At 35.3% G+C, this 24,449-nt stretch overlaps 1 protein-coding gene across 1 annotated transcript; it reads left to right on the top strand.

The window, feature by feature from the left end:
• The first annotated feature begins 21,032 nt into the window (after positions 1 to 21,032).
• On the top strand, positions 21,033 to 21,935 carry LOC112273363 (transcription initiation factor TFIID subunit 13). The gene has a single exon (XM_024502039.3). It carries the CDS (start codon positions 21,231 to 21,233, stop codon positions 21,648 to 21,650), a length of 420 nt encoding a protein of 139 aa, XP_024357807.1. The 5' UTR covers positions 21,033 to 21,230; the 3' UTR covers positions 21,651 to 21,935.
• The last annotated feature ends 2,514 nt before the right edge of the window (positions 21,936 to 24,449 follow it).

Raw genomic sequence — 24,449 nt, 5'->3', positions numbered from 1 at the left:
TACAACTAAGGATTGAAAGTAGAATGTTACCTTGCCTAGATATTGTTTCTTTTATAAAGAAGGTTTTTATTTTGATTTTGATGGATGTCGTCGATGAATAGCCTCTACCGCCTTTGCTGCATTTATAAGATTCTTTACTGGCTCCCATGTGCGTTCACTAATATCATATCCATGCCAATGGATAAGATATTCCAATTTATTTCGACGTCGCCTTGAATCTAAGACTTCTTCTACTTCAAACTCTTCATTATTGTCCACTTCTATAAGATGAGGTGGAGCTTGTCGTCTTCTTGGTATGTCCACTGACTTGTATGGTTCAAGAAGAGACACGTAGAATATTAGATGGATTTTCATTGACTCCGGTAGATGTAAACGATATGCAGCTGGATTGATTTGTGCAGAAATAGAAAATGGTCCCAGCCTTCGATAGTCCAACTTGTCACAAGGACGGGTGGTCTTGATATTACGACGAAGTAGCCATACCTTATCACCCAAGACGAATGATGGTTGTTCCTTTCGATAGACATCCACATTGGCCTTTTGTTGTTCTTGAGCCTCTTTTAACTGCGCCTTCATCGTTGCATGTAGCTCTAATAAATGAATTGCCAAATCTTTCGCAACAGGATTATCAACTTTTGAAAAGTCAAAAGTATCAAGTCGTGGATGATAACCATAATTAGCAAAGAAAGGTGTTTGTTTTGTAGAAGAGTGTACCGTGTTATTGTAAGCAAACTCTGCCAATGGCAAAAGAATTGTCCAATCATCTTGTTGGTAATTAATGGTACATCTTAAATATTGCTCCAAAACTTGATTAACACGCTCTGTTTGTCCATCAGTTTGAGGATGGAATGCCGAAGATAGTTTTATATCCACTTTAAGAATCTTCAAAAGAGTCCGCCAAAATCTTGATACAAATTGAGTTTGCCTATCTGATATAATATCCTTGGGTAATCCATGATAGCGATAGATATTGTCAAGAAAGAGCTTAGCTGTTTCTTCACCTATGATAGATTTTGTACATGGTACAAAATGTGCCATCTTGGTAAAACGATCTACTATCACGAATATAGAGTCATAAGAACCTGAGATTAGAAGATCCGTGATGAAGTCCATAGAAACAGAAGACCATGGTTGTTCTGGAATGGGTAATGGCTGAAGAAGTCCAAAAGGTCGATGACGAGGAGTTTTCGATCTTGAGCAAACATCACATGATTGTACAAAATCTTTAACTGCCTTCCACATTTGAGGCCACCAAAAATCCCTAGATATTAGCTCTAAAGTCTTATTATATCCAAAATGTCCTGTTGCTGGAAAGTTATGACGAGCTTGAAGAACACATAAACGTGCTTCTCCTTCTGGAACATATAGGCGTCCTTCGAAATAGAGTAGGTTATTCTTGAATTCAAATTTAGATGGATCATGAGATTTAGAAGAATTGTTCTTGATATCATGAACAAGAGGGTCTGAAGACATACTTAACTGGACTTGCTTAAGGAAAGTTAAATCAACAATCAATGTTGATTTTATTGCTCGAAGATGAAGTTGTTCCAGCTTCAAGAGAACCGTTCTTTATTGCTCAAAAGCTGCATCTCCTTCTTTTTGTGCAAGATAAAAATGTCTAGACAAGGCATCGGATAAACCTTGTTGTTTTCTTAGCCGATAAGTGATGATGAACTCGAATCTTGATAAAGACGTGCTCCAACGAGCTTGGCGACGATTTAATATGTGTGCTGATATAAAATATTCGAGGTTCTTGTGATCCGTATATACGGTGACTGGACTAGAAGCACCTTCTAGATAATGACGCCATTCTTGAAAAGAATCCACAATTGCAAGAAGTTCTTTATCATGGATCTCATAATTAATTTCTGCTACTGAGAATTTTCTTAAATGAAAGGCTACTGGATGAAGTTTGTCATCTGTTCCCATTTGTGATAAAACCGCACCTAGAGAAAATTCTGATGCATCTGTTTCCATAAAGAATGCTTTGGAAAAATCAACACGATACAAGATTGGTGCAGAAACAAATGATGTCTTCAAAGATTCAAAAGCAACTTCCGCTTCTTGATTCCATTGGAGTTTGTCTTTACAAGTCAAACGTGTAAGTAGAGCTACAACTCGAGAGAAGTCTTTGATGAAGATCCGATAGTAGTCTGCAATTTCCAAAAAACATTGGACATCTCTTACCATTTTTGGGATCTTCCAGTCTATAATAGTTTGAACTTTCTTAGGATCCATCATAAGTCCATCATTTGAAATGGTGTAACCTAAGAAATCGACTTGAGTAGTGTGAAATACACACTTTTCTATCTTGGCATAGAGTCCTGCATCTCTTAATTTTTCTAACACATAACGAACATGAAGTTCATGTTCTTTTGGATTCTTAGAATAGATCAAGATGTCGTCTAGATAACATACAACAAAATCGTCCAAAAACTCTCGAAAAACATCATTCATTAGATGTTGAAAAGTTGCTAGTGCATTTGTAAGTCGAAAAGGCATGACGTTGTATTCAAAATGTCCATATTTAGTTCAAAATGCAGTCTTCCATTCATCTACTTCTTTAATGCGTACTAGATTGTATGCTCCCCGAAGATCTATTTTTATATAGATCTTAGCTTGATTCAACTGATCAAGAAGTCCAGATATTAAAGGTAGTGGATACCTATTTTTGATGGTAATCTTGTTGAGTCCTCGATAATCAACACACATTTGTAATGATCCATCTTTTTTCTTTACAAATAGAATTGGAGCTCCTGCAGAAGATTTAGAATGGCGTATGAAATTCTTAGTTAGATTTTCTTCAATATACTCCTTGAGTTCAGCCAACTCATTTTGTGATAAACTATAGATTGGTCCGAATGGCGGTTGTACTTCTTCTTGAAGGTCAATTGAACAATCATAGGGACGATGTTTCGGGAGTATATTCGCATTCTTTTTTTCAAATACATCTTGAAATTCTTGATATTGTCTTGGAATGCCACTTGAAGTTTTTTCACCAGTAGAAACGGGTGTAGTATAAATAATGTATGGTGATTCTTTCATAGGTGCATGCAAGAAAGCCTTTGCACCTATAAATACGGGTTTAATTGAACTAGAGTTATGACTCTCTACTTGCTTCACTACACTATTAGTTATACTTTTAGAGAAAGTAAGAGTTTGGGAAATCCAGTCTATTTGAGGGTTGTATTTTTCTAACCACGATAAACCTAAAATGACTGGATTAAAGAGAGATCTAATGATATTAAATACTATAAAACTATTCTGACCATTGATTATTACTTCTATAGGAAGGGTTTCGTGAGTAATATCTTCAGAAGACAATGGACGACCATCTATGACTTCTACATGAACAGGTTTGGTTTTCTTTACTAAAGATATGCTATGTCTTTTAGTAAATTCTTCATCTAAAAAACACGCTGAGGCTCCCGAATCTAACAAGGCAGAGACTTTGTAATGTTTAGGTCCTAAAATAATATTTAATGTAAAACAAGGAGAGGGCTCTGAGGAGAGAATAGGACCTTTACTAGAAGTTGTACAAGGTTCCAGCCGCACGGTCCCTATTGTAGCTGGACAAACTTGTTTTCCAGACATATTATCCTCTTTCACAGCCATACTCCTGATTTTGTCATTGCATCGTTTCTTTGGACAATGTTGAGCAGTGTGCTTTGGTTCTCCACAATATAAACATAATCCTTCTTGACGACGACGAGTCTTTTCTTGCTCAGTAAGAGGTTTGAAATGTACTGCATCAATTTGCATATCCTCTACCTTCGAATGTATGTGTTGAAGAGGTGTTGGTGTTGCCATTGAATTATAGTAACGTTGAAGTCCACTTGTACGGTTCTCAGATCGAAATTCAAAAAGGCGATTGTCGCACTTCATAGCAAAGTCAATTGCTTGACTCAATGTTTGAGGATCAGGTAAGTTGAGCATTAATTTTTTTACCTCATATTGTAATCCGTAGAAAAATTGGCTAATAAGTGCAGCATCATCCCACTTAATATCAGTTGCAAGTTGTCGAAATTGTGAAGCATATAACATTACTGATCGATTACCTTGTCGTAAAATATGGATCTTATTGGTTGCAACACGAATTGCATCATGTTCTCCATTGATAGATCAAAACTCCACCAAAAAAGCCTCTAGATTATCCAATATTAGATCTCGTCGTTCAAGAAAAGATGAAAACCACGATAGTGTCGAATTTGAAAGAAGCATACCAATGAATCTAACTTGTGATCCTGAAGTTGGATAGCTTTGGGGTTGAAGTTCAATCACAAGTTGCACTTGATTGATAAATCCTCGAAACTTAGATCTAGTACCATCAAACTTCTCGGGTAGGGCAATTCTTGGTTCTCTAACATTTGAAGGGCGTTCCACCATAGGAAAAAGGACATGGTCTGGTACAGATGTTGAAGCAGCTCCAACCATTTCTATATCTTCACTTCCTGCCAATCTTGTTGCTCCTTGTGGTGGTAAATTGAGTTGATGCATTGCAAGCATTAACTCCCTCAATTGCTCTTGCATTTGTGCCATTGCACTCTTCATTTCAAGAAGTTCTGCCATGATAACACTTAGAAGAGAGAAGATGTCTAATATCGCTCAAGATAAATAGAAGAGAAGACTTGCGGACAAAGAAAATACTAAGGACAATATCAATTTAGAAGAAGGTAATCCGCAACTTCTAATACGCTTATATTTTATCAAGAAAAAGGGGTAATCCACTCTTAATCAAGATTAGACAAAGCTCTGATATTGTAGATGTACTCTTGTCAATCTGTCAAGGACAAGAACTCAATGAAAAAATAATTTAGTCAAGTGAGCCTTCACTCAAAGAGAGGTAACAAAATATATATAAACAAGTATATATATTGAAAGACGAATTGGAATGGCTATTGCCAAAAGACAAGAAAACTAGAGACCCTTGAAACTAGACTAGAAGCAAGAAAAGAGTTGACAAGAGTGAAGAAGCCTTTACTCTTGTCTCTATATATACTCTCCAACTAGGAGCTACGTGGCGACGTTCTATAGGACCTCCAATATGTGTTGACTTTGTAGGGCACATGCCTTGACTTACAAGGCAAGTTTTTCTATGTGTGGGCCATATAATTAGCTTGATCTTCAAGCTAACAACATGTGTGGCACATGGCCAACTTGTTGACCACGTTTCTAATCCAAAAAGTCAATTAAAGACACCTATGAAGTCAAAGCAGCGTCTAAGAAGTTTCTAAGAAGCTTCCATATTAAATATTATAGAATTAACTTACTTTTACCTTCTTTTACTTATTTCTACGTATTTCTATATGTAATTATTAGCTTACATGATTATGGCCGTGACACCTATCAATCAACTACAAACATATGTAAAGTCAAAATAACATCTAAGAAGCTTTTAGGAAGCTTCTCTAAAAGATATTATGAAATTAATCTACTTTTATCTAATTCTATTTACCTAGATAATGATTATAGTAGGTATATATCCATGATACTTGTATGTTTGACTTAAAAAGATAAATTTGAGTGGAGTACAAAAATCAAAGCATTATTTTTTGCTTTAAAAAAGAAATTTACTTTTATACCAATCTTATATTGTGTTGATTTCTTTGAGGTATTTTTTATGGAAACAAATGCATTAGACTTTACCTTGGATGTAGTATTATCACAAATGAGAAAAAATGACATAGTTAATCTAATAGTTTTTTATTTCACAAAATTTGTAGTAGTCGAGATTAATTATGAGATCTACGACAAAGAGCTCCTTGCAATTGTGAATTCATTTCAAGAATGGTGTCATTATTTAGAAGGCACCTCAAGTCCAATCACTATATATACAAATCACATGAACCCCAAGTACTTCATGTAAGCATGTTTTTCTAAATCATTCTCAAGCTCATTGAAGCATGTCTTTATCAAGATTTGATTTCAAGAATCTTGTTGATCTGAAAAATAATAAGATTTATTAGACACCTTTTTTAGACATTCTCATCTTACACCAAAAAAAATAAATGCATCTTTTCATCAGCAAAGAACTATTTACTTGAACCTAGAGTATTTTTACTTTTGAGTAACAAAATCAACATTGACTATTGATTCAATTTTTTTCAAGCAAATTCAATCAATTATGTCTTTTGATCTTTTTGTCTATGATATCAAGAATAATTCTTTTAAGTTTTATGACACTTCTAAGTTCAAGTTTATAAACAATCTACTCTATTTTGAGGAATAATTATACATTTTAGAAGGTGGGACACGATTATGTATTCTTTAAACTCATCATGACTCTCCAAAAGCCAAATATTTTGAATATAATAAAACTTTGGAGCTAATATTGAGAGATTTTTAGTCACTTCAAATGTGGAAGCCAATCAAAGACTTTGTACAATCATGTGATATTTGTTTAAGATCCAAAAGTCCTCGCCATCAACTTTATGGACTTCTTTAACTATTACCTATTCCAAAACAACGATAGTGTTCTATTTCTATGGATTTTATTATAGATCTTCTAATCTCGAGTTTTTATGATTCTATATTTGTGATAGTAGATTATTTTACTAAGATGGCACATTTTATACCATGCATAAAATCTATCACAAGTAAAAAAATAATTAAGCTTTTTTTTAACATCTATTATTATTACGAATTATTTAAAAATATTATATTAAATAGAAAGTTTCAATTTATATTAAGATTTTGGAGAATCCTTTTCAAGATTTTAAAGATGGATTTAAAGATTTTTTTGATTTTTCTTCTTCAAACTGATAAGCAAACAAAACGAGTGAATCAAGTTTTAGAGTAGTACTTAAGATATACCATCAACTGTCATGATTAGACAACTCTTTTACCATTGGTAGAATTTACATATAATAATTTGGAACATTCTTTTACTTAAAAAATATCTTTTTTTGCCAATTAAGGTTATCATCCATGATTTGATACTTTTGACTTTTCAAAAGTTGATAATCGTGTAGCAAAAGATTTGGCAAATCGTTTATCAGAGCTACATGCAATAATGAAGGCATAATTAAAGGAAGCTCAAGAATGATAAAAGATTAATATAGATGCCTATTATAAGGAACAACCACAATTCAACGTGAATGAAAAGGTATGGTTACTTTGTCACAATATTTGACTACTCTTTCTTGTGATAAGTTGGACTATTATAGGTTTAGAGTTTTTCCTATTTGTCAACAAGTCAATCCTATTACTTATCAATTATATCTATTGTAGTCTATGAAGATCCACCTCATATTTTACATATTTTTTTTAAGCCATATAAGATAGTGAATATCTCAAAATGAAGATTAATGCCACCTCCTCTTATAAAAGTAGATAATAATCAAGAATTCAAGATAAAAGAAGTCTTAGATTTAAGGCGGTGCCAAAAAAGGTTGGAATATCTTATTTATTGGCACAAATATGATATTAGTGAATGTACATGAGAACTAATAAAAAATCTTACAAATATAGCAAAGAGAATTGAAGCTATTCATTGACAACATCTATCAAAATGAAGATGAAGAATAGAAAATCTTTACTATAAATGAAATAAGATCCAAGGAAGATAAGATTCTACTTTCTATCTTTATTTATGGCTTTTATGTATTTGTGATGCTAATGAGATAGAAAACCAATAACTATTAGATTCAACTTAAGAGCTTTTATTTGTTGACTTATCAGACAAGACGTCACAATTGTGACAATCTTCAAGATGACATAATGGTGATGAAGATCCTCAAGAATGACATGTCTTTCTTCAAAGAGTTGGCGAGATATAATGTGTTTGATATTATAACTTTCAAAGAGATTCTCAATGTTTGATGATTTTATTAGAGATAGAAACAATTTGTGATGATGTTTCAAATGTTTTATTTGAAGGAAGTTATAAAGGCATCAACAATATTCAAATAACAAGGTAATTTTTTTATCGTTGTTATGTTGTAGTTCAACTACCATGTGAAAATAATGTGATTATGTATTTAATGTATAATTTACTTAACAACATGATAAGAGCCATGTTATTGGATTTCAGTTGGTTGTAGAGTGTAGTTAAATTACTACTTTAAAAAGAGGTTGTTTAAAAGGATTACTATTAGAATTTGTATAACTTTATTTTCTTTTGATAGTAGCTTTTGAGATTGATTTTGTTGGTAGTAATTTTAAATATTTAGAGTCGCCTTTATTAGACATTGGTGATCCTTGAAGAATTATTTTAGTTCTCTAATTTGATATTTAGGAGATATATTGAATAAATCTTATAAAAAAAAAAAAGTTGGAGAAGAATTTTGATAATAAAAAGAGAGTTTAGGGCATCCATAAAGATGAATGGAGATGGATGATGAAAATCTCCATTCCTATTGGTCAAAAATCATGACCAATGGGCTTTGAAGAGGCTGCCCATGGCCATATTAGGAATTAGGGTTAATTTCTTGTGTCCATTTGAGCTTTGAAGACTGGGATCACGAAGTTTAGGTTTTTTGCTATGGTTTTGGTGCAAAACTTATATGCTTTGGAATTTATGTAAAGAAGATATAGGCGCTCAAAGTTGAAGTATTGATTTGGGAGCTACTATCACTCTTTTTGACATAACGCAAGTGTACGGAAGGCAATTGAAGATTGGTAATTATGACTAGAGAGAACAGTTTTGCAGCTACACTTTTTGCATACAACTTACTAGATTTAAAGTTGGAATAAAAGAGATATTAGATTTTGAAGTCAACGCATGCAATCTAAAGATAGTAAGTAACTTGATTTACTAGTAGTTATATCTTGAGCTATATCTTAAAAAATTTGATAAGATTTTAGCTCAAAATTTCAAGAAATGTATATATTTATATTAATAAACTTTGTATATAAGTTTAATGGCATTTGAATATTGGATTCTTGAGATATTAAGAAGATAGTGATCGGATGCTTGTAAATTAAGGTTTAGAGCATCTGCTAGGATTTCTTAGATGCCAAAAGATCAAGAGTGAAATTACAATTGGTTTTTTTTGTGATAAAATGTAAGGATTAATTCTAACTATTCTATAAATTTGAGACAAACTAAAAAATTGGATCAAGATTTATAAATTTTTAAAGTTTGGGAAGAGAAAATCCTACGAGGAAAAAATATGTTTTGAAGGGATTTTACTATATTTTGAATTTTATACAAAATAAAGGAGTTTTAGAAGCTAAGACAAGATACATATAAAATTTTAAGCTAAAATCTCTATAGTTAGATATCTAATATATTCCCAGATAGTAAATAATACGATATAATACCATAATATGAGACACTATAGATGGCTAAGAAGACCTATCAACCATTTTTGAAGAGAATAAAGATCAAAATATGTTGCAAATATAATTTGCCGCATCTTAGATGTCATGAACATATAATGACTGCTCTTTGTAGAATTTGTTCCTAAAAGAAGAGATAATGTCACAAATATACATACATACTCTTGAAAATACTTATATAATTAGATAGAAGTAGATAAAAATAGATAAAAGTAAATTAATTTCATAATACATCCTAAAGAAGCTTCTCAAAAGCTTCATAGATATTTTTTTGACTTTACATGTGTTTGTAGTTAATTGGTAGGTTAAAAACTTGGTCAACAAGTTAACCACATATTGATAGTTTACAAAACAAGTTAATTATGTGGTACTCATATAAAAAACTTGCCTTGCAAGTTAAGATATATGTCTTACAAAGTCAACACGTGTTAGAGGTCTTATAGGTATCACGGATATATATTTTTATCTTGATAATTATTTAAATAATAAGAATAGGTATTAATAAGTCAAAGTAGATAAATATGATAATATCTTATAAAAAGCTTCTTAGAAGCTTCATAGATGATGCTTTGCCTTTATACATGTCTATAGGTGATTAATAGGTTAAAAACTCGGCCAACAAAGAGGCCATGTGTCGACATATTGACTATTTATAGTACAAGTTGGATATATGGTGCACACCTAGGAAATTTGCATTGCAAATTAGACATGTGTCATACAAGTTTGACATGTATTAGAGGTCCTATAGCTTGTCACCACATATTCTTTAATTAAGTAGTATATATAGAGGCAAGAGTGAAGCGTTTCTCACTCTTGTCAACTCTTTTTTTGATTTTTAGTCTAATTTCAAGACTCTTGTATTTTCTAGTCTTTAGCAATAGCCATTCCAATTCTTTCTTGAATTTACATACTTTCTTCTATTTTTTCACTTTCCTTTTGACACAGATTCCACGACTTTATGCATCTTCTTCTAATTTGTGTCTTTGGCAGATTGACAAAAGTACACATATAATATCAGAGCTTTGTCTTTTCTTGATTAAGAGTGGATTACCCCTTTTCTTGGTAAGAAATAAGCATATTAGAAGTTACAAATTATCCTCTTCTAAATTGATATTATTTCTAGAATTTATTTCTTGATTCTTGAGTATTGTATTTTGTGAGAATAGACACCTTTTTTTTTATTATTATGCTAGTATGGCAGAGCTTGCTAAAATGAAGAGTGCAATGGCTCAAATGCAAGAACAAATGAGAGAAGTAATGCTTGCAATGCATCAATTCACTCTACGACTACAAAGAGTAATAAGATTATGAAGTAATGAAGATATAGAGATAATTGAAGTTGCTTCAACATCTATACTAAGCCATACTATTGCTATTATAATCGAACATTGTTTAAGTTTCAAGGAACCAAAAATTGGATTGCTAGAGAAGTTTGATGGTACAAGATCTAAATTTTGAAGATTCATCAATCAGGTACAACTAGTGATTGAACTACAACCTCAAAGTTATCCAACTCAAGGATCACAAGTCAAGTTTATTAGAACACTACTTTGAGGTTCTGTTTTATCATGATTTTTATCATTTTTTGAACGACGTGATCTAATATTGGATAATTTGGAAGCATTCTTAGTGGAGTTTCAATCTGTATATGGAGGACATGATATAATCCATGTTGCAACCAATAAGATTTGTGTCTTGCAATAAGGCAACCGATCAATGATATTATATACTTCATAATTTTGATAATTAGTGACAAATATCAAGTGGGATGATGTAGGACTCATCAGCCAATTTCTCTACGGACTATAATATGAAATAAAAAAATTAATACTCAATTTACTTGATCTTCACACATTGAGTCAAGGAATTCACTTTTTTGTAAAATGTGACAATCGAATTTTCGAATTTCGATCTAAAAATTGCACAAGAAAACCTCAACATCATTACAATTCAATGATGACACCAATGACTTCTCAATCTAAGTATTTAGAAGTAGAAGACATGTAAATTGATGTAGTACGTTGTCCTATTGTAACATGACTATATGGTAAAAGATGATAATGTGGATCCTATTATAAAAGAGCCAAGTGAAAAGATAAAGTAGAAAAATATGAGTAAAAGATAGAAGGGTAGTAAAACTTTTAGTAGTAATATTGTCTTTTTAGAAAAGTGACTTCTACTTACTTTGTACGGCCATAAATAAGGCAAAACAAAGTAGATTGGAAAAATAAATGATATAAGCATCTTTAAGAAGAAGTTAAGAGTAAATTCTAATAAAATTTATGTAAAAAAATTAGATATTGATACCTAGAGAAGACTGGTTATGAACCAGGATTGAAATCAAACCCCGAGGCACAATACCGAGCTCTGATAACAATTTCAGAATTCTTTTTGTAAATCGAATAGTGGGATTAGAAAATAGACTTAATAAGGTTTCAATTAGTATTAGTTTTGGATGATTTGGATCTATATTGACTTTGTAAGAGCTTTTTAAAGTCAAGGTTTGTTTTGGATGACTTGGATTTTGTGAAATAAAATAGGATTTACATTTTGGATGTTTTCATGAGTTTTGTAATAGATCTATAAGTGAAATTTTGTAGATAAATGGTTACAATTGTGTTCAATATGTGTTGTAAATTTGAGCTTGATCAAAAAGTTAGATTGAGGGTTATTGAGGTTTAAGTGTATCAAGATCTCAAAAAGTAGAATTTTAGGTCTAGTGAGAATTTTTAAGATTTCTTGCAATCTACTAGTTGGATTGGAATGAAATTTATATGAGAAGATATTAGACTTATTTTCTTATGTGTATAAAAATTTTAAAATCAATCGAATGGTGAAAAGAAGAGATATTGGCTCTGGGAGATTGGTATCAAGGTCAAAGAAGGAGGCTGGCCAATATCCAAGCACGTTTTTGAGGCTATCATCTATTTAGTAATTTCGATCTTTTTCAAATTTTTTTGTACTTGTTATTAACTTAGTTGTTAAAAATCTTACAAATTTTTGACTTAAGATCAATGGTTCATTTATTAGTAATTGAGATTTAAATCTATTGTAGGAATTACTAGGGTTTGATTTAAGATTTAGGATTTGGTTAGGATTTGATTTAGGGTTAGGATTTGATTAGGATTTGATTTAGGATTAGAATTTGGTTTAGGATTTATGATTTGATCATCAACTTTCTACTCTCAAATTGATGGACAAATAGAATGGGAAAATTAAGTTTTAAAATAATATTTGAGATATACCATTAATTATCAACAAGATGATTGGACAACTCTTTTGTTATTGGCAAAGTTTGCTTCCAATAATTTGGTACATTCTTTTACTCAAGAAACACCTTTTTTTGCCAATTACGGTTATCATCTATAATTTGACACTTTTGACTTTTCAAAAGTTGATAATCTTGTGATAGAAGATGTGGTAAATAAATTGTCAAAGCTACATACAACAATAAAGACACAATTAAAAGAAGCTCAAGAACAACTAGAAGCCAATGCAGATGTCTATTATGAGAAACAACCTCAATTACACATGGGAGATAAGGTATGGTTACTTTGTTGTAATATTAAAACTATTTGTCCTTATGACAAGTTGGATTGTTGTAGGCTTAGACCATTTTTCATTTGTGAACACATCAATCCAGTTGCTTATCGATTATACCTATTGAGGTTTATGAAAATCCATCCTATGTTCCATGTATCTTTATTTGAACCATATAAGATAATGGATATACAAGGAAGGGGACTAATGCCGCCACTCTTATAGAAGTGAACAATAATGAAGAATTTAAAGTAAAAGAAGTCTTAAATTCAAGGCGGCGCCAAAATAGGTTAAAATATTTAGTACATTGGTATGGATATGACATTAATGAATATACATGGAAGCCATCCAAGAATCTAGCAAATGCATCAGCCAAAATTAAAGCTTTTCATCAACAACATCTATCAAAATCAAGATGAAGATTCAAAAAATTCTTTACTATAAAGCAAAGCAAGTCTAATAGAAATTTCATTCTATCTTGTATCATTTTTTCTTTGGATTTTTTAATGCTTAGGAGATGGAGAACCAACAACCATTACATTTAATTCAAGATCTATCATTTGTTGAGCTACCAACTGAGACATTGCGATTGTCACAACTTTTGAGACAATGAAATCGAGATGAAAACCCTCAAGAACAACATATTCTTCCTCGAATAGATAGTAAGATACAATGCATTTGGTACCACAACCTTGGAAGGAACTCCTAGTATTTAGTGATACTTTTTGAGATAGGAACCACTCTTGATGGTATTACTAATGTTTTGTTTGAAGGAAGTTATGAAGGCATCAATAATGATCAAATATCAAGGTGGTTTTCTTGTCCTAGTGTAGAGCATTATTGATGGTTGAAGGAACCTATCAACTACCTTCAAAGGGAACAAAGATTAGAGTATGTGACAAATATAATTTTGCACATCTTAGACTTCATCTACATATAATCACCACTTCTCATAGAACTCGTCTCTAGAAAGGGGAGTAATGTCACGAACATACATATTTATCTTGATAATTATCTAGATAATAAGAATAGATAGAAGTAAGTCAAAGTAGATAAATATGATAATATCTTGTAGAAAGCTCCATAGAAGCTTCGTAGACATTGTTTTATCTTTATACATATCTATAGGTGATTTGTAGATTGAAAACTTGGCCAACAAGGAAGCCATATGTCAACATGTTGAAGACTTGTATTAGAGATCTTATAGCATGTTACCATGTATTCTTTAGTCAAGTGGTATATATAGAAGCAAGAGTGATGCCTTTCTCACTCTTCTCAACTCTTTTATTAGTTTTTAGTCTAGTTTTAAGAGTCTTATGTTTTCTAGCCTTTAGCAATAGCCATTCCAGTTCCTCCTTGAATATACATACTTTCTTCTATTTTGTCACTTTTCTTTTGACACAGATTCCACGACTTTATGCATCTTCTTTTAGTTTGTATCCTTGACAATAGGACATTCTTACATAGCTCCTACTTAAGAATATACAGAGAGGCAAGAGTGAAGCCTTTTACACTCTTATTAACGCCTCTCTAGTCATTAATTTTGTTTCAAGACTTTCTGTCACAGACACAGAAATACAGGCCGGAGATCTAATAAGAAGTTCAAGAAGAACTGGTAAGAACTAGATTAATCAGATGAATATAATAACAACACCAGAGAGGTGAGCTAGAGCTCCAAGAGATGTGTTGTCAAGACTGAAGAACTCTTCAACCTCGATTCCAATATATACTCTTATTTAGGAAGTTTCTCAAGCAACTTCTACCAACTAAGAAGCTTCTAGAAGGTTCCAAAGACTTGCTTCTAGAAGGTTCTAAAAACTTATCTCTAGAAGGTTCTAAGGACTATGTCCCTAAGAATCTTCTACTAACTAAGAAGCTTCTAGAAGGTCCCAGAGACTTGCTTCTAGAAGGTTCTAGAAACTTGTCTCTAGAAGGTTTTAGAAACTTGACTCTAGAAGGTTCTAAGGACTATGTTCCTAACATCACCCCTTCCTTTAGCTTCGAGGTCTCTGAGAAGCAATGTTGTTGTTAATCAGTACCAACGCAAGAAAATGAAGATCTGTTGCATAATGTCTGCTATGAACTCCAACTGTTGTTCACGAGGCAAGTGGTTCATCGGCCTTTGAAGCCAACGATAGTGGCCTACTCTTTCAACTTCTGACCAAGCATGAACTTCTATGTCCTCATTGTAAAATTGTCCTGTAAACACGCCTTCTGGCTGACCATCGAAAGCAGGCTCGGACTCAAATACAATCACCAGTGATCGGTTACTCGGTATCCTCCGTCGTCGTCATGGTGTAGGTAGTTCTTCATCTCGGGGTCACCTTCATGAGCTAGTCTGTTGAGATAATCTGACTGGCATAGTATCTATCTCTTGGCTATCCATATCAGAAGACCAAACTATGGCTACTGAAAAATTCTATTTTATCTTAGAAAAAATAACTACATCAACTACAAATTTTTGTGGTACTCTCTCCTTTTCTTATATTCTAGGGTGAGCAAGCTTTAGAAGGAAGCTATCGTCAAACCGGCTTAGGTTTATGAAGATGTTGCTGATGAAACTCTTGTATCTTTTGCGACACATTGGCGGGATTTTCAACTAGCTCCCACGTTCACTCATTAATATCGTAGCCGCACCAATGAACAAGATACTCCAACTTGCCCCACCTTCGTCATGAATCCAGTACCTTTTCAACCTCGTATTCCTCGTGGTTCTCGATCTCAATACTAAGTCACAGACATTACACTCTTCCAAGAAAAGATGACTCTCGATAAGGCTCCAACAAAGAAACATGAAAGACTGGATGTACCTTCATAGAAGCAGGTAATTCCAGACGGTACGCCACTGGATTGATTTGCTTCTGGATGATAAATGGTCCCAATCTTCGATAGTCCAACTTATCACATGGTCGCTTGGTCTTGATATTTCGTCGAAGAAGCCATGCTTTATCTCCAATTTTGAAAGTAGGTGCTTGATTCCGAAATCTATCTACAAACGCCTTGTAGGATTCTTGAGCGGATTGTAATTGAAGCTTCAATGTATTTTGAAGCTTTGATAGTTGTTTCGCAAATCTTTCAGCTACAGGATTGTTATTTATTGATAGACTCAATAAATCAAGCTTCAGATGATACCCATAGTTGAAACAGAATGGTGTGTATTTAGTCGACGCATGGAGGGTGTTGTTATATGCAAACTCGGCTAGCGGCAGATATGTGATCCAATCCTCTTGCTAATAGTTGATACTGTATCGTAAGTATTGTTCCAAGACTTGGTTCACCCGTTTCGTTTGGCCGTCAGTTTGAGGATGAAAAGTCGAAGAAAGCTTGATATCCACCTTCGGTATCTTAAAAAGAGATCTCCAAAACTTTGATATGAACTGGGTTTCTCGATCTAATACGATATCATCTGGTAGTCCATAATATCGATATACATTATCGAGAAAGAGCCTTATCGTGACTTCACTAGACGATGTCTTCTTACAAGGGACAAAGTGCGCCATCTTTGTAAGCTGATCTACTATGACAAAGATGCTATCAAATGAGTTCGATGATGGCAGGTCCGTGATAAAGTCCATGGAAACTGAAGACCATGGTCGACGTGGAATCGTCAATGGCTGTAGGAGTCTATAGAGGCGATGTCGAGGATTCTTGGATCTTGAACAGATGTCGCAGGAGAGGACAAAATCTTTCACATCCTTCCACATTTGGGGCCACCAAAAATCTCGAGAAATAAGCTCCAAGTTCTTGTTGAATCCAAAATGTCCCGCACCTAGAAAATCGTCGTGAGATTGAAGAACTCGGAGTCATGCTGGTCCTTTTGGGATATACAACTGCTCCTCAAAGTATAAAAGATCTCCCTCCACCTTGAACTTGTCGTCATTGGCACGCTACTTAATACCAATGGCTACTGAATCTTCAATGGTCACGGTAGGTACCTGATTCAGGAAGTCAGCATCAATTGGCACAATAGTAGAACAAATTTGAAATTACTCTGGCTTCAACAACGTCATACATTGTTGATCAAACGTTGCTTCTCCAGCCTTTGATACAAGATATGATCTCCTCGATAAGGCATCAGATAATCCTTGTTGCTTTCCAGGTCGATAAGTGATAACAAAATCAAATCTAAGTAGCAACATACTCCACTGAGCTTGACATCGATTTAGAACTCGAGCCGACATGAAATACTCCAAATTCTTGTGATCTATGTATATGATCACTGGATGTGCCGCTCCTTCAAGAAAGTGACGCCATTCTTGGAAAGAATCCACTATAGCAAGAAGTTCCTTATTGTGGATCTCATAATTGATTTCAGCAGCACAGAACTTTCGAGAATAGAATGCAACCAGATGGAGCTTCTTGTCTTCTCCCATTTATGAAAGTACAGCTCCCAAAGCAAAATCCGTAGCATCAGTTTCTAAATAAAAGGTATTTGTAAAGTCTGGATGAACCAAGATTGGAGCCGTAGTAAATGCCCTCTTCTGGTCTTGAAATGCCTTCTCCGCTAGAGGTCCCCATTCCAGCTTATCCTTGCACATCAACCAAGTGAGAGGAGTAGCAATTTGAGAGTAATTCTTGATGAAGATCTGATAGAAGTTGGCAAAACCAAGAAAGCATTATATGTCTCTAACCGTCTTTGGAACCTCCCAGGACACGATTGCTTCCACCTTCTTGGGGTCCATCTTCAAGCCTTTCGTAGTCGCAATGAACCCCAGAAACTCCATTTCTATTTGGTGAAATAAATACTTCTCCAACTTGGCATATAGTCCGCGCTCGCATAGTTTCTCTAAGACCAAACAAATGTGCTTTTCATGCTCTTCCTCGTTTTTGGAGAATATCAAAATATCATCCAAATAGATGATAACAAAATCGTCAAGGTGCTCTTGGAAAATGTCATTCATCATATGTTGAAAGACCGCTGGAGCATTGGTAAGACCAAAGGGCATAATATTATACTCAAAATGGCCATACATTGTACGGAATGTTTTCTTCCACTCATCTCCTTCCTTGATTTGTACGAGGTTGTAAGCTCCCCTTAGATCAATTTTTATAAAGATCCTTGCACATCCAAGTTGTTCTAAGAGACCAGAAATCAAGGGTAACGGGTAACGATTCTTCTTTGTTACTTTGTTGAGGCTTTGATAGTCCACGCACATCCGCAACGAGCTATCTTCCTTCTTCACAAATAAGATGGGTGTTCCAGTTGATGATTTTGAATGACGGATGAAGTTCTTGGCTAGATTCTCATCGATGTATTTTCGCAACTCCGCCAACTCTGTCTGCGATAGATTGTAGATTGGGCCAAAAGGTAGTTGTGCTCCTTCATGCAAGTCTATGGCGCAATCATATGGTCGGTGTTCTGGTAGCATGTCGGCATTTTTCTTTTGAAACACGTCTTTAAAATCCTTATATTGCTCCGGTATACTTGCTGTCGAGATCTTCTCCCCAGTAGTTGGAGCCGCATAAATGACAAACAGTGTGCCTTCCTTGGATGATCTTATAAATGCTCTTGCTCCAATGAATAAAGTTTTCTCTATTCGGGGTTTTCTACTAAGCTTGCTCTTGGGTGGTTTTGTAGGAAAGGTCATCTTTCGCAACCTCTAATCAATGGATGGGTTATGCTTTTCCAACCAGGAAAGACCAAGAATAATAGGATTTGATGGGGTTCTAATAATATTGAAAATAATATGACTACTATGGTCCTTAAATGTCACTTCTATAGGTTCTAATTCATGGGTGATACTACCAGACAATAAAGGTCGCCCATCTATGACTTCAACATGAACAGGTTTGGATTTTTGTACTAAAGGGATCTTATGACGCTTCGTAAATTCTTCGTCTAAGAAACAAGCAGATGCTCCTAAATCTAATAATGCTAAGGTTCTCAGTTTCTGAGGGCCAATAAGCAAAGGGATTGTAAAGCAAAGGGCAGGTTGAGAAGAAAGAAAGGAACCTGTTTGTTGTTGCGATATTTCACTGTCCAGCCGCATGGTTCCTATTGTGGCTGGGCATCCTCATTTTCCTGAACAAACGTGCCCCTAGTCTTGACAATACGTCAATTTTGCTTCTTGGGGCAGTTTCCAACTTTGTGGCCTTCTTCACCATAATATAAGTATAGACCTTCCTCCATGCGCCGCTTTTTTCTTCTAGAGTAAGGGATTTGACACGTACCACATCAATTTGCATGTCTTCTACCTCTGAATGTGAATTCACGTTGCTTGTCGACATAGTTGGGGCGTGGCGAACCGTATGTTATCTTGAACGTTGGTCTTGGTGGCGTTGGAATAGGCGATTATCGCACTTCACAACTTGGCTAATAGCTTCGTTGAGTGTTTGCGGATCAGAAAGAATTAACATCAAATCTTTCACATCGTCACTTAAATCCCAATAGAATTGACTCATCAACGCTTCTTCATCCCAATTGATGTCGCATACTACTTGCCTGAAGTCCGATGCATAGACTGATGTAGAGCGCATCTCTTGTCGTAGTGACCGAATCTTTGTTGTAGCCCATCAAACCTTGTCTTGTTCACCAAATGCTTTTGCAAACGCCTCCAAAAAGGTTTCAAAGTTGTTTAGTATGGACGATCATTTCTCAAACAAATGAGCAAACTATGATAGAGCTTGCCTTGTAAATAAGGTTCCAACAAGCCGAACATGTGACTCCTCCGTTGGATAGCGTTCGGGCTATAAAACTGTTATCAACCTGATTTGATTGTCGAATCCTCGAAACTTGAAATGTGTACCATCGAACTTGTCCGAAAGGCTAACTCGGTGCTCTTTATGTTGTAGAACCAGCGGTGCTTGTCGAACCTGAGGCAAAGTTGCTTCTCCAAGTGTAGAAGTTTGAGGCTGGTGCAACCTAGATTGTGCCATCCCAGATGCTCCATCATTATGAAGCCTTGCCACGACTCCTTCAATCTCTGCAATTCTTTGCGATAACGTAGCAAGGGCATTCATGATAGAATCTAACTTGGACTCCGAACTTTCTATCATATTAATGTCTTGGCTTCCGGCCATTCTAAGAGAAGGACAGAAATGACTCTACAAGAAGACAATATTGGTTTAGAGGAGGGTACTCCGCAACCTCTAAAATGCCTTAAGAGCTTCAAGTAAAGAGGTAATCCACTCTCTCCAAGAAGAATAAGACTCCAATATTGTAACAAAAGAAGTATCAATTTAGAGGAGGGTAATCCGCAACCTCTAAAATGCTAGTATACTTCCAAGCAGAGGGATAATCCGCACTCTAACGAGGAAGAAACTAGCTCTAATATCTGAGATGAGTGAAGTCTCGACAAACTGTCACGGATACAGAAATACAAGCTCGAGATCTAACAAGAAGTTCAAGAAGAACTGGCAAGAACTAGATTAATCAGATGAATACAAGAACAACACCAGAGAAGTGAGCTTGAGCTCCAAGAGATGTGTTGTCGAGACTGAAGAACTCTTCAGCCTCGATTCCAATATATACTCCTATTTAGGAAGCTTCTCAAGCAACTTCTACCAACTATGAAGCTTCTAGAAGGTTCCAAAGACTTACTTCTAGAAGGTTCTAAAAACTTATCTCTAGAAGGTTCTAAAGACTATGTCCCTAACATCTTCTACCAACTAAGAAGCTTCTAGAAGGTTCTAGAGACTTGCTTCTAGAAGGTTTTAGAAACTTGTCTCTAGAAGGTTCTAGAAACTTGTCTTTAGAAGGTTCTAAGGACTATGTCCCTAACACTTTCTAGTCTTCTTGTTTTTTACAATAGCTATTCTAATTCAATATTATACTATCTTTGAGTGACTTTTTAGTTCTTTTCAATGACACAAGAGTGTATTAAAGATTTCTTTCTTCAAGATTTGTGTCCTTAACAGTATCTTATGATATATATTAATATTATCAAATATTATATAACATGCTTAAATTCTAAATATTTTAAAAATATTATAATGTTTGAGTATTTTTTAATACTTAAATGAATTAGTAGTTGAAAATAGAAAGATTATTCGTAAGTAACACAAATTTGGAACATTAGACTTAACAAACACATGCTTTAACTCGTTTGTCATTCCAACTCATGGACAAACTGAAGGTGTAAAATAACGGGTCCCTGCAGGTTTCTTTCGCATCTCACGACCCCTACCCAGCCCGTGATTGTGGACTCTTCCAAAGCTGCGTTCACACTGGAACACATGACCCCCATTCGGAAGTTTGAATTAGGGTTTACCGTGCGCAATCTGCTGTCGACGCTCTGATGCTCAATAGCGAATTGTAGTTTTTGTAGTCTAGTTTTGTTTTCATTTTTACTTTTGTTTCGGGGATTATGGTTTTCGATTCGAAAGAGGTTAGGAGGATGGAGAGGAGTATTGGAGCGGTATAGAGGTGCGTGAAATTGAAAGGGTGGAAGAGTGGAGGGAGCGAGGCGATGGTGGGGATGACTCCCGCAGCGAATTCTGAAGGCGGACCAGGAGGTGGTGGAGCTGGGAAGGGCAAGGCCAACGCGGCGCAGCAAGCGACGGATGGCTCCCTTAAGCGGAAACGTGGTCTATTCAACAAGGACTTACGGCTGATGATGTATGGGTTTGGTGATGATCCCGACCCCATGCCGGAGACGGTACACCTGATGGAAGACATCTTGATCGATTACATTACAGACACTGTGCACAAGTCGCAGAACGTGGCGTCAAGGAGGGGGAAGCTCACAACGGAGGATGTCATGTTTCTCGTACGGAAAGACTCGCGGAAATTTGCTAGGGTTAAGGAGCTGTTGGCAATGAATGAGGAGCTGAAGCGAGCGCGGAAAGCTTTCGACCTGGACGAGGAGAAATTGGCTACAGAATTCTAGGGGTTTGTTCAAACCAGATTGATTGGGTTTCATTTCCTTATGGAGGTTTCGTAATGTACAGTAATTGGTGTCTTCCATCTCGCAAAATAGGAAAATTCTGCAGGGCAAGGTTTTCCTAATTTAACTGCGCGAGTCGTTGTTGGGATATGAGAAAACTATGCAGATGATGGATTGAAGGTAAGTTAAGGGTGCGTGATTGTGACACGAAGCTTATAGCGAGTATATATTCCCCCATTTCAAAAATACACTCCTACTTGAGGTATAAAAATACGGTTTTACAACAAATGCTCCAGGTATGATTTCCTTAATTTTATTTACCGGATTTTTACTAAATTTAGGCATTTGTTAATGCCACACTCCAACTTTGTTACAGCCACACCCCCTTCCCACCTCATAATTCAAGTTGTACAAGTTTCATGTCCCCCACCCCGTGCCCGCTCTCCTTGTCCCCAACTATACGGAAAGCACATGATGTTGCAGTTTAGTTCGATCAGAAACAATGGCCACAGCACAAAACTTGACGCTATATGCAAACAAACACTGCAATCTGCTTTAGAACTATGCGCACTGCTGTCCTGATTGTGGCCGCTTCTCACACTGGGTCCACCGCTTCTAGATAACCTTTGCAATGTGTTCTACGAAGTCTTGTCACTCAATGACAACTTGGGTTTTAGTGAAGGAAATGTATACTACGCCATGAATATGTAGTCTCATCTGCATCGCTGCTCCACAACCCATAGATAACGTGAATCTACTGAGACCTGGTCTTACATGGGGTGATTTTTCAGGTAAAGGAAATGTCGAACTGTCACAGTGCGCACCGCTCAGGTTTGGAGCTGCGTATCAGAGTGTATTGCTTACTCATTCCTCGTCTCTGCTTTGCTGGAGAATATATGCACGACCAGGGTTAGAAACTCCGAATGGCAACAGAGCTGCAAAATTTGAAGTCACAAAATGTCGTAGTTCTGCGCTAGTGTAGTAGGATGGCGTCACTGTAGCAACAAGTGGGTTTAGGATACTGGAGTGCGTTGAGGTGTGTTGCGATAGTGTTGACATCCTTCATTGGACCATTCGTGATCAGCTCTGACCCCCTGCAATTCGGCATCTCTCTATGAAGTCATCGATTCGTTTGATTCAGGTGAGGTTTTTATAAGTCGAGGAGAAACGCAAAAGCTTCTTCTGTCGTGGTAATGAGCGGAGAGGTTGTGAAGTGGAGAAGCAATGATTTGAGTGCATCGGAAATAATCATCTTGGTAGGGTGTGCGGGTATCACCTCGAGATATGCTGTCATCAGCTAGCTCGTTCAGGAATTGATCTGAACGCAGCCAATCCGACTCTCCATTTTTTTTATTCAGCTGCAATCTGCTGATTGATTTGGATTGGTGCGAATGGGGTAGAGAACAACTGCGTGGTTTTGGTTTTGATGGATGTGCATGGTCAGCTAGAAATTGTATTAATGTGATGGGAGAAGGTACATGGTGCTGACGATTTCGGAATTCACCATCTAATTGCCAGCAATGAGTTCTTGTGAAGGAACCAAGGAAGTGCTGGAAATTTGTGTAGTGGGTGCATGACCTCACGGTCTTGCCTTCCTGACCCACTTCTTGAGAGTAATCCCGAGGATCAATTGAGGATCAGTTGTGGGTACTACTTGACGACTCTCAAGATTCCGGTCGGAGAGAGTGGGCTCGAGGTGGGGACTGGGCGGTTGGTACAGGATGGGGGGGTTGGGACCTGGCTGGCGGTGGTGGGGTCGGGATACGGGAACGAGAGATGTGGGATGGGAATTGGGAGGGGGAAATGGAACGTGCACAAAAATGAATCATGAGGTGAGAAGGGGGTGTAGCATTATCAACTTTTTAAATTTATTCTAAAATATTTTAGTGTAAATAAGAATTTTACTATGTGTATGTTGGGGTAGATGGCATGGATGGTGTTTATTCAATAAAAGAGAGTTATCTATTAAATTTTTATTTTATTTTATTTTAGAAATTTTATTAAGGCAACCATATAACCTCTTTGTTTTAGATTTTATGTTGAGCTTAATACTAAAGTTAAATATTGTGTCTATTTTTTATTAAAATTAATGTGTAATTAGTAGCATTTTTTATTTTTTAATGTATTTTTTATATCAATTATTTTTTATAATAAACATTTAATAATTGATTCTTAAAACTAATATAAATCCAAAATAAAATTTCACAAAAATTGATGTGATTTTAATTTATCTATATAGGAGCCATCTTTGAAGGTAAAATATCCTAACAATTCTATTAATTTTTTGTAGAATAATTTTATTGTTTAACCTGCTATATACATAATTTTAAATCTCAGACATACATGATATCAATGGTTTTATTTCTTTCCTTTTATTTTGTATCAAAATGTCATTTGTAAAGACTAGAAGCAAGAATCCAAAACATGCAATTTTAGTGCACTTTATCAGCCTGGAAAGCATAATATCATATTCAATTAAAATCAATACATGGTAAAAACAATTACATACGTATATACTTATATTTATATGTACACAAATAGGTTTTCATATATGAGTAAAAGCAAAAGTAACAAAAAGAATGTGTAGAGAACAACTTTTATTGTGATTAAATGACAAAAGCTTGAGTTTGTCAATGTTTAATCATGTGATCAACGTTACAACAAAATAACCATATCTTGTCATGTACTTTGCATTGGTTGATATTGCCCCTACAATTAATTGCCTCAAAATTCAATTTTTCTCAATATAAATGCAACGGCTCCCAAGGACAACAACAAAAAATCCTGTCATATTCTTTCGAT

This window comes from Physcomitrium patens, chromosome 20 (assembly GCF_059467195.1).
Source record: "Physcomitrium patens ecotype Gransden chromosome 20, ASM5946719v1, whole genome shotgun sequence".
In the NCBI taxonomy this organism is placed as follows: Eukaryota; Viridiplantae; Streptophyta; class Bryopsida; order Funariales; family Funariaceae; genus Physcomitrium; species Physcomitrium patens.
The sequence above is the reverse complement of the archived record's forward strand: the minus strand, read 5'-3'. Positions and strand labels throughout refer to the sequence as shown.

Excerpts from the sequence above, each read along its gene's own strand:
- LOC112273363 (XM_024502039.3), top strand. The coding sequence starts at position 21,231 with ATGGTGGGGATGACTCCCGCAGCGAATTCTGAAGGCGGACCAGGAGGT.